Source organism: Capra hircus, chromosome 22 (assembly GCF_001704415.2).
Source record: "Capra hircus breed San Clemente chromosome 22, ASM170441v1, whole genome shotgun sequence".
In the NCBI taxonomy this organism is placed as follows: domain Eukaryota; kingdom Metazoa; phylum Chordata; class Mammalia; order Artiodactyla; family Bovidae; genus Capra; species Capra hircus.
Genome location: NC_030829.1, coordinates 57,031,837 through 57,043,484, shown reverse-complemented (window position 1 = coordinate 57,043,484; position 11,648 = coordinate 57,031,837). Strand labels below are relative to the sequence as shown.

Below are 11,648 nucleotides of genomic sequence, written 5' to 3'. Positions count from 1 at the left end.
CAGCATCAGGGTCTTTTCCAGTGAGTTGGCTCTCCGCATCAAGTGGTCAGTTTTGGAGCTTCAGCATCAGTCCTTTGAACAGATATTGAAAGGTCACACACAGACTTCTCTGCTATTGTTAGTTATGTGTTCACCTGTTTCAAAGTTGTCTCCTTATGGGCTCAACTTGTATTTTCTTCATCCTTGAATCTCCTCTACCCTCCAGTGCCTAGTATCATGCTTTGTGTGTATCAGGTTCTCAAAACATGTTTGTTAACTGGCTGATTTTTTAATAGTATATATGCACTACAAGCAATTCATGGGGTTGCAAAAAGTGACGGAACTGAACTGAACTGACTGACAAGCTTAATGATTAGGGGGAATTACTTAGTGAAATATGAAAAGAAATATAATCCACTCATCCACACACACCCAAAAAAAGTGATGCAGTGTCTGAAATCCCATGATTAGAGATTCATGCCTTTGAAAAGTTTCCCCTCACTTTCTAAAACAGTACTTCTAGGAAGGACAATATCTTAATCAAAGTTTATTTACCTAACATATTAGTGACTTACTAGTTTTATTCTCCATGGAGAAGGAAATGGCAACCCACGCCAGTATTCTTGCCTGGAGAATCCCAGGGATGGTGGAGCCTGGTGGTGGTCTGCCATCTATGGGGTCGCACAGAGTCGGCCACGACTGCAGCGACTTAGCAGCAGTTTAATTCTTCAACAGACTCAAGAACTAAGTTGGGTACAGTTGGATTGTAAAACAGCAGAGTCCTTGCTATGTATCAGGCAGTGTGCTTGATGCTGGAGTCCAAAGATGACGACGACCCAACCCTATCCTTGAGATGCTTATATTCTAGTCACCAGAATATTTTGTTATCATTTCTTCAGGGACTCTGATGAATCCAAGCACAGGCAATGAAACACAGCCCAATGTGGGGACCGAGGAAAGGCTTCCTGGAGGAGTCATCAAGGCGCATTCCTCCAGGACTTCCCTGTCTGCGAGCTTTCTCCACTTCTCTGCTGGTAAACTCTTACAGCTGCCTAGAGACCCATCACAAATGCCACCTCCTCTGAGAAGCCATCCCCAAGCCTCACAGGCAGAATGAATCCCTTATATTACAGTGTTTCTCACAGCTTATTGTGGCGATTGATCCTCCCGACTCTTTCCTCTAGCCCACATGGACGATGAACTCACAAACAGGGGCCACTTTCTAATCACGTCATTAGGGAGATGGGTGAAAGTCGCTCAGTCGTGTCTGACTCTTTGTGACCCTTTGCGACCCCATGGACTATACTGTCCATGGAATTCTCCAGGCCAGAATACTGGAGTGGGTAGCCTATCCCTTCTCCAGCAGATCTTCCCAACCCAGGAATCAAACCCAGGTCTTCCACATTGCAGGCGGATTCTTTACCAGCTGAGCTATCAGGAAAGCCAGGGAGGAGATGGGAGGACCGCTGTATTACTACAGTTGACTGAAGACCTCTCGGGTATCACTGGGTCTCTGGCTCAGGGCTAGACTGTGCATCTCCAGCTCCCAAGCTGAGTGCCAGCTGGGATGTAGGAAGCAAGGGCTGCCTGCCAACATTAGCACCAAGCTGCTCAGTGATTCCATTCAGTCCAGCATATACTTAACTTACTGAGCACTGAGTTCCAATAAGAATAAGAATCCAGCCACCACTCCTAGAATACTTACTGTGTGCCAGGTGCTTTACATACATGATCTCACTGGCTCTGTGTAACACTTTTGTAAAGTGTGATCCCCTTTTACTAGCTGAGGAAAATAGGCTGGGAGGTCTGGTTTTGCCAAAGGTCACACATCACTCAGAGTGGTCTGAAGGTAATGTGTATCTGCCGCAGCCTGCTCCAATTCAATGTGGAGATTAAGTATATCTCCTGAGAGGTGAAAACAAAGGTCTGGGGGTGGGGGGCATACAAGATTTAGGGAACGTCCACGGGAAGGCCCTTATCAGAAGAACTTCATGGAGGTCAAGGCAGATCTGGCCAATAAATGAACTGGAAAAAAGACATCTGTCTTAAATAGGAGACTTTCTTAGTACAACACAGGATGTACCAATACCTGTTAGCAAGGATCGAGAAGGGGTGGGGGAGTCTTAGATGTCTCACTTCGGGGAGCTCCTCCTGGGGGAGGGGCATCTCCAGCCTCTCACCTTTCCTCTCTCTTATGGAAGAGAAGGAAGAGAGGATATGTGCTCGGTGGTGAGGCATCTCTAAGGAGCAGGTGCTGAAAATGCATCTCACACACCCTTCTAAGACAGGTGCAGAGGGCCTGTCCCCCACCCCCTTACTCCCCAAAGTGGAGATGACCCTTGGCTTCCTCACGAGGTCTTGTCAACTTAGGGTGTGTGTTGGGGGGTGACTTTCTCTCCCAGCACTGAGCAAGGGATTCTCATCATAGGGTGTGTGTGTGTGTGTGTTACTGGGAGCGATTATTCCTTTCTCCTTCATCTGGGGGTTGGGGAGATGGCACTTTTCCCCTGCTTTGGGAAAGGAGGTAGTTCTTTTTTCCCTCATTCTCGCCTTTGTGTGTGTGTGTGTGTGTGTGTGTGTGTGTGTGTGTGTGTGCATATGCGTGTCCGCGCGCGAGAGAGGAATGGCTCCTCTCTCACCTTAGGGTGGGGAAGCTGACATTTCTCTTCGCTCCCAATGGGGACAGTTTCCCTCGCCTCCATCTCGGGTGGGACACGGTTCTTTTCTCCCCCAGTCAAAAAAGGGATAGGGGCTCTCGGCTCCCCTTACCCACTTCTTGGGGAGCAGGACTGGCTTCCACGCCCTCCCCACAGAGCCGCGCCCAGGTCGCAGGAGCCCTGGCACTCCGCGGACCTCGAGCGCCCAGACCCCGCAGACCGGAGGCTCCCGGCCCGCGGCACTGGCGGCGAGTCGGGGGCGGTGCTGGCTCTGCGGAGAGGGGCGTGGCGATCCGTGGCCCCGCCCCCGGCCCCGCCCGCTTCCTGGCGCTGAGCCTCGCGCCGCCCCGCCCGCCCGGCCCAGTCCTCCGCGGCTGTCTGCTGGGCTCGCGCGCCGCGGACTGAGCTTGGGCAACCTCAGCCGCCTCAGCCGCCTCAGCCGCCTCAGCCCCTCGCCGCCGCCTGCGTCTCGCCCTCTGCGCCGCCCGGCCCCGCCGCCCCGCGCGCCCCCAAGCCTCTCAGCCAGATGATGAACTTCCTGCGGCGCCGGCTGTCGGACAGCAGCTTCATCGCCAACCTGCCCAATGGCTACATGACCGACCTGCAGCGGCCGGAGCCCCAGCAGCCGCCGCCGCCGCCCCCCGGCCCGGGCGCGGCCTCGGCCTCGTCGGCGCCCCCGGCCGCCTCACCCGGCCCCGAGCGGAGGCCGCCGCCCGCCCAGGCGCCCGCGCCGCAGCCCGCGCCGCAGCCGACCCCGGCGCCGTCGGTGGGCAGCAGCTTCTTCAGCTCGCTGTCCCAGGCGGTGAAGCAGACCGCAGCCTCGGCGGGCCTGGTGGACGCGCCCGCGCCCGCGCCCGCGGCCGCCAGGAAGGCCAAGGTGCTGCTGGTCGTCGACGAGCCGCACACCGACTGGTAGGTGCCCGGCCGCCGCCGCTGCCGCCCGGGGCTCCGGGCTGGGGGCGCGGGGGTCGCGCGGAAGCTGCTCCGGGGCCCAGGGAGGTGTCACAGCGACGAAAGCCAGGGTCGGGGGTCCCGCAGTGAGGACAGGTCCTGCGAGCGCGCCGCGGAGGGGGCGGGGGAGGCACTGATCGGCCTCGAAAGGTGAAGTGTGAGGTGAGCCCCTCAGTTGACTCAAATCCCTCGTAATATGCTGGAGCTACTTTATCCAATAGAGAAGAGTCGTAAGATGTAGTGTTTTTGTTTTTTTTTTTCTCTTCTTTCTGAGGGGTCAAGGAGGGGACAGACTTTTCTGCCTGTATACATCAAAAGCTGAGGTGAAAAAGGTCCCAAAGCCCCGGAGGGACATTTAAGGCCAATAAAATGGGTTCTGCTTTATGAAGCCGGGCGGTGGGGGGCGAGTAAGGAATTAAAATAGGTATTCTGAGGGGCGGGGTGGTGAGGTGGAGAGGGCAAAAGTAATTTTTCACCTGGTCGATTGAAGGCTGATGTCAGTATTGACATCAAGGTTGACCACAGATGTGGGAGCCCAGGTGTACACCGACCTATACAGCATGGGGAAATCGTTTTAGAATAGTACGATTCTTGTATTTTGTGCAGCCCCAGGTGTGTGAGTGTGTATGTGTGTGTGTGTGTGTTGGAATATGTGGCTTAATAAAATCTTTTTTGGAAGGGGGTATGAGTTTTGGGGTGGAAGTGATGGTGGCTTTTTCCAGTCGAAAGGATGATGACCGAGGTAAAATATTCTGGATCATTAAAGGATCATTAAAGGATCACAAATAAAAAGAGATCTGCCTTAATGCAGTAGATGGGGAACTTAAAAATTTTTTTCTTCTTCTTTTATTCTTTTCTATTTTTTAAAAGGGATATGGTAACCTGGAATGGTGAAGGTTGGGGACTATGTGACCTCTAGTTGATAAAAGCATGAATGAGGTCTGTTTAAGACAAATTCCTTAAAAGAAGTTCCAATTTATGGAGGAGGAAATTGACCCAGGGGCGCATGGTTGGGGTGGGAGGTGATAGTGGAATTGACTGGTGAAGGGCTTGAAGAAATGAAAAGGTGAGGGAAAGGGGTTGCTTTTTCTTCTGGACCATGGAAACGGTTTCGTTTTGTTTTTGGTTTTTTTTTGGGGGTGGGGTGGGGAACGGGGCTTGTTTGTTGGTGGTTTTTCCTTTCCTCACTAGAGTTGGGGTTGGAGACTAGACCTAAGTCTTTCCTCCCAAGAGGCAGGCACAGAGGGACCACTGAGCTATTTATCTCCATTTCCTCTTCTGACTGCTTCTCTGGTTTTCTCTAACATTTTCTTACTGGGAGACCTACAGGGAGAGAGTGCTGGCGTGGGGGTGATGACAGTGAGATGTAGATGTAGAGATGCTCTCCTGCTGGCCCGTAAACACGACCATTCTGAATAGTCACTTGGGTGACTTGTGTAGTTGGTTTTTTCTTAGGACAGCAGAGTAGAAAATCTAAAGGGACCTTTGTAAGGAAATGACAAAGGCACAAGGAAGAGTGTACTGGGGAAGGTAAGAGAGTGCACAATGGTGCCGTTGGCAGTACCCTATGAGAATTATTCTAACTCAGTTCAAAATCAACAAGTGCTTATTAAGTGGGAAGGAAAGGTATCTAAGCTTTTTTAGCATTGTTATATGACAGACCTTGTACTAGGTGTTCGAATAGATCTCTTGTCAAATTTTTACCACCAAACTGAGGCTTAGAGAAAGTAAGTAATGTGTTCACATTCAAATGGTAGGACTAGAATTCGAGCTTAGGCCTCTTTGACTCCATTATTGCCACTCCGTTATATTACCTCTCATTATTATTTTATTAGTAGTAATATTATAATTAGCTCCCTCTAGGGGCTAGGCAGTGTATCCACCTTACAGGGAACTAGACTCTAATTTGAGAGACAAAACGAAAACATAAAACAGTTAACAAAAAGGAATCTAGAATAATTAGTTGAGACTAGTGTTTCAGGCATTCAGTAGATGTAATGATTAGTGAGAGTTATTGGAGAAAACTTCACAAAGGATGAGTCCTGAAGAAAGGCCAGGAAAAGGAGGGGAGAAACAAGAAAGAAATCAGTGCTTCATTTTTTATGCAAGAATCTGATCCTTCTATACACGTTCCTGCTCTCATACCCTGTTGAAGGCATTTGTTTTGGGTCTAATTACCAGTTAGGTACAGGTAGGAAGATACTCATTTGTATGGGTATGTGTTTATAACTGCTTCAGTGGCTTGAGATTTGAAACTCTCCTTGGGTAGTGTTATTCTCTAGGAAGACTACCTGCCTGGCATGAACCACAAAATTCACCTTACCCTGGAGACTAGACTTCTGATGAAAGTAATAGAGGCCATTTTCCTATGGCCTGACTCCCAACTGTTTTCTCTGAAGTAATACTGTTGATTTATTAAAACTCATAAACCCAGTTTGAGTCTAGTGCTTGACAACAGTTCTGTGCTTCTGTGTTTCTGTGCTTAACAGCAGTTCTCAGACTTGCAGAGTCTGTCTTCTTTTAAGGTGTCTATGTTTGTTAAAAACATCTCAGTTAAATATTGCTGAGTGATTTTATTGAAAAGTTTCTATGAGTTAAGAAGCAGATGCCTGTTTATGACAAGCTTAGTGACTTTAAAAGGTGTTTTTTGCTCTAAAGGTTGATTTTAGTAAATTTGTCTCACAGTTTAAGCTACCTACATAGTATTCTGTGAGCAGGTGTCATACATGCCTGGTATTATTTTCTTGGTGCTTGAATAGGAAGTCAAAGTATAGCCTCCCAGTAAAATTTAAGAATTTTGGTCCCATTTGAATTATGGAGTTTTAACAAGTGTTTCAATAATTGGAAATCTAAAGGGGGGCTTAAAATAGTCAGCCTTGTTACACAGCCGATTCTTCTGAATTTCTGTAGCATAATTGTGGGCAATGGAATTTGGGGATCTTATCACTAACCAGGTTGATGGGAAAATTGGAGGGTGTTTCTCTCTTTTTTTTTTTGCTTGAAATGTGTTTTCATTGGGTGCCTGAGGCCTTGAGATTAATTGCACATTAAAGAATCATTGAAAAATGTTTCTGTTCTACTAAAAAGTGATATCAAGCTCATTATATACCTTTTTAGTTAATTATTACTATAATTATATATAAGAATCATTTATTTTAAAATTACTATTATATAATAATAGCTGTATTAATATATAATAATATATATGTATATTGTGTGTGTATATACATGCACACACACACACATGCCTGAAAAATGTGTGTCTTCTTTCATAGTTTGTACCTGAATTTGAAGTCCAGTTAAGATTACATTTTAATGACCTTTGAGCTGAAACAAGGAACAAGCATCCAAATGTATATATTATTTTTCCTGTGTATTATATTCTCACTGGTTATGAGGTAAGTTTTCTCTCAGATTCTTCCCTGCCTCTGTTCCTGTGAGCCTAATTCCAGTGACCAAGTGCTTTTTCAACATCAAATGTCTCAGTGTTTGAATTTGAAAATCAGGATGGTTCTAGGGATTATCTAGAGTATCTAGAGACTGCAGATTGGTAAATCCACAGATGTTTATTGAACACCTCTGTATAGGGTATATATGCTAAGAAAAATGAGACACAGTACCTCTCTACTAAGATTTATCTGTCTGGGTGAATAGACAAGATAAATACATTTTTAAAAGTTTCCAGAAACTTCCCCTCCTATTAGAACTATGGTCCTTGGATCAACAGAGTTGGCATCAACAGGAGCTTTTCTTTTTTCTTTTTTTTTTTTAATTTATAAAGGGATCATTTTACTACCTCGATGGACATGGGTTTGGGTAGACTCCGGGAGTTGGTGATGGACAGGGAGGCCTGCTGTGCTGCGATTCATGGGGTCACAAAGAGTTGGACACGACTGAGCGACTGAACTGAACTGAACTTACTACCTCTACTACCTCTACTTTCGTCTTTGTTGTTGTTTTCAATTTTTTAAATTATGAAAGTATGATAACGCATTTACAGGAGACTTGGAAAATACAGAAGGTTACATATAGTTCCACTATGTATTACAATTATTTTTTTAAGTAGATAAATGTAAGATTTTAGTTGAAGTTTCAGTATCAAACACTCAAAAATTAATAGAATGAATATACAGAGAAACAGAAGGATATAGTAGACCTGAAAAGCACTATGAACCAATTCAACATAATTAGATGTATACAATTTTTACACAACAACAGAATTTGTAGGAACTTACAATTTCTATGTAAGTTCCCATAGACTGTAAACTGGGAGACACTGGAACATATCCACGGACACAAAACAAGGTGCAAAAGTTTCATGGTCTAAACGTATTAAAATCATATGGAGTCTGTTCTCTTATCACTATGGAATTATGTTAGAAATCGATATCAAAAGATATTTGAAAATAATCCACATATTTTCAAGCACAACTTAGCCATCAAATGTCTCAATAAAAGACTGAAAAAAATAGAGGGTAATTGCAGAGAAGAAAGCAGTTAAATGAGAAATTAATATCAAAATGAGAAATTAGTATTAAAGATACTTTAAACAAAATCCCATGTATTTGGAAATTAAATGTCTACTTTTAAATGATGGGTGTATCTAAGAAGCCATAACAAGGAAAATTAGAAACAATTTGTAATAGAATAAAAATGAAGAGAGAATTTATCAGAATTTGTTGCATGCAACTGAAGCTGCTCAAAGCAATTGACTACAATATGGAGTCTTGAATAGGGTATGAAAACAAATAATAGACACTAGTGACTTCACGTTCACTTTTCACTTTCACGCATTAGAGAAGGAAATGGCAACCCACTCAGTGTTCTTGCCTGGAAAATCCCAGGGACAGGGGAGCCTGGTTGGCTGCCGTCCATGGGGTCGCACAGAGTCGGATATGACTGAAGCCACTTAGCAGCAGCAGCAGCATTAAATTTTGTGAAATTTGAACAAAATGTGTACTTGAGTTAATAATACTGTATCCCTTTTCAATTTCCTGGATTTTTTTTCTTTTTTTTACAGCATAGTATTTCTTTATATTCTCAGAATTGGATTGGAAGTTTCAAGCCTCATTCGAATTTTTTTTCAATCAGTAAGATAATAAATTTTCTTTACTTTTATCAGTAATACTAAATGCCAAAATACATAGAACTATATCAAAGTTTTATGTGAATGTAAATTAGAAATCTAGCATTCTATTCACACTAAGTAAAACAAATGGAATCAAAATGTCATAAATTGTTTTAGCTAGGCAAAAATTCATAAATTTTCTAAAATATATATGTTATACATTATATAGGCTTCCCTGATGGCTCAGATGGTAAAGAACCCACCTGGCAATGCAGGAGACATAGAGACATGGATTTGATCCCTGGGTCAGGAAGATGCCCTGGATAAGGAAATGGCAACCCACTCCAGAAGCCTCACAGGCTACAGTCTCTGGAGTTGCAGAGTTGTACACGACTAAGCAACTAACACACACACTCATACACATGCCTTATATATACACACACACACACACACACACACACGCACTACCTCTACTTTTAATATACTTTGGGCATTAGAACTTGCTTATTCTTTAATACACAGCAATATTAATTAAAAGGCACAAATAGACAATGGTTAGGCAATGAACTTGTCTAAAGACTGATGGGCACAGACCCTTCTTAAGCAGGAGCTTTTTGAACTACAGATTATTAGGTCCCACTTGACGCCCACAGAATCATAATTTGCATTTGAATAAGCCCTCCAGGTGATTCACAAGCACATTAAATTTAGGATGCACTGAATTAAAGGTTATGTGATTAGTGCTAAAGGTGTGGTAAAGCACCAACTCCGATCCTTTTTTAAGCCACTGCTATATGTCGTGTGGTGCCACGTTCTTTACAAATATCATTTAATCTCTACCACAACGATGTATTGTATTGTGGATGTTTGAAAGAGGGAGAGATGGATGTGGACTAGAATGGAAATAGTGAGGTTTGAACTGAGCTTTAAAGAATTTAAATCAAAAGAGACAAATTGGCTCAGTCCAGACGGTGGGTGTCATAAGCAAAGTGCACCGGTAGAAAAGAGGGAGACCACCATGAGACCAACTTGGTGTGTGATCTGGGAAGTGTGTGTTTCCATTCTTCTCTGGTCGGTCTTTGGGCATTTCATTAACAATAGGGGAATTCAAAGTACAGTAGCCTGGACCAGTGCTTGTGTGTAGTTCGAGAGAAATATATGAATTGAAACTTGGAGTGGGAGGCTCAAGTGAGGTCTGAGGCTTCTCTCAGCCAAATGTTATATCGATATGTCCTGTTTCTAATACAAACATACTGATTCCATAGGATTTTGTTGTTCATAGCAACAGTAGCCTATAGCTTAAAATCCTAGGTTGTTAGAGCTGGTATATCATCCTGTGCACCGCCACTGGAGAGTAGCCCCCACTCAGTGCAACTAGAGAACAGCCCAAGCACCAGTGAAGACCCAGCACAGCCAGTAAAGACATAAATAAAAACTTGTTTTAAAACATGTGCCACTGTGTATTCTTAGCTAAACCACTTTGCGTCTTTGGAGTTTGATTCTCTCAGTTCAGTTCAGTTGCTCAGTCATGTCCAACTCTTTGCGACCCCATGAATCGCAGCATGCCAGGCCTCCCTGTCTTGAACTCACGTCCATTGAGTCAGTGATACCATCCAGCCATCTCATCCTCAGTCGTCCCCTTCTCCTCCTGCCCCCAGTCCCTCCCAGCATCAGAGTCTTTTCCAATGAGTCAACTCTTCACGTGAGGTGGCCAAAGTACTGGAGTTTCAGCTTCAGCATCATTCCCTCCAAAGAAATCCCAGGGCTGATCTCCTTCAGAATGGACTGGCTGGATCTCCTTGCAGTCCAAGAGACTCTCAAGAGTCTTCTCCAACACCACAGTTCAAAAGCCTCAATTCTTTGGCGCTCAGCTTTCTTCACAGTCCAACTCTCACATCCATGCATGACCACTGGAAAAACCATAGCCTTGAAGAGATGGACCTTTGTTGACAAAGTAATGTCTCTGCTTTTCAATATGCTATCTAGGTTGGTTATAACTTTTCTTCCAAGGAGTAAGCGTCTTTTAATTTCATGGCTGCAGTCACCATCTGCAGTGATTTTGGAGCCCCCCAAAATAAAGTCTGACACTGTTTCCACTGTTTCCCCATCTATTTCCCATGAAGTGATGGGACCAGATGCCACGATCTTCGTTTTCTGAATGTTGAGCTTTAAGCCAACTTTTTCGCTCTCCTCTTTCACTTTCATCAAGAGGCTTTTTAGTTCCTCTTCGCTTTCTGCCATAAGAGTGGTGTCATCTGCATATCTGAGGTGATTGATATTTCTCCCGGCAATCTTGATTCCAGCTTGTGCTTCTTCCAGCCCAGCGTTTCTCATGATGTACTCTGCATAGAAGTTAAATAAGCAGGGTGACAATATACAGCCTTGACGTACTCCTTTTCCTATTTGGAACCAGTCTGTTGTTCCATGTCCAGTTCTGACTGTTGCTTCCTGACCTGCATACAGATTTCTCAAGAGGCAGGTCAGGTGGTCTGGTATTCCCATCTCTTTCAGAATTTTCCACAGTTTATTGTGATCCACACAGTCAAAGGCTTTGGCATAGTCAATAAAGCAGAAATAGATGTTTTTCTGGAACTCTTGCTTTTTCCATGATCCAGCGGATGTTGGCAATTGGAACTCTGGTTCCTCTGCCTTTTCTAAAACCAGCTTGAACATCTGGAAGTTCACGGTTCACGTATTGCTGAAGCCTGGCTTGGAGAATTTTGAGCATTACTTTGATTCTCTAAACCCTGTCAAATGAGAGCACGGACACAGACATTCTCTAAGATCTTTTACAGCACTACGTTAGTTCCATGTTATCGTTTTTATGCGTTTTTCTTTCAAAGGCTGTGGCTCTATGATTTGTTCTATGTGGTAATGCTTGCAAACTTTTGAAAGAGGAGGCATGGGTCAGTGTATGGCTCACATGTCCTTGGATGAAAAGCTCATCTTCAAGTACTCACCCTTCAGTACCCCTTTCTTACAGCATTGCTACC

General features: G+C 44.5%; 1 protein-coding gene across 1 annotated transcript in view; it reads left to right on the top strand.

Moving 5' to 3' along the window:
- SYN2 (synapsin II) overlaps positions 3,002–11,648 on the top strand; it is a 153,321-nt gene continuing 144,674 nt past the window's right edge. The window contains exon 1 of the mRNA XM_018038201.1: positions 3,002–3,548. Within this exon, the coding sequence (XP_017893690.1) occupies positions 3,163–3,548 (386 nt within the window). The 5' untranslated portion in view covers positions 3,002–3,162. The remainder of the gene's footprint in view (positions 3,549–11,648) is intronic.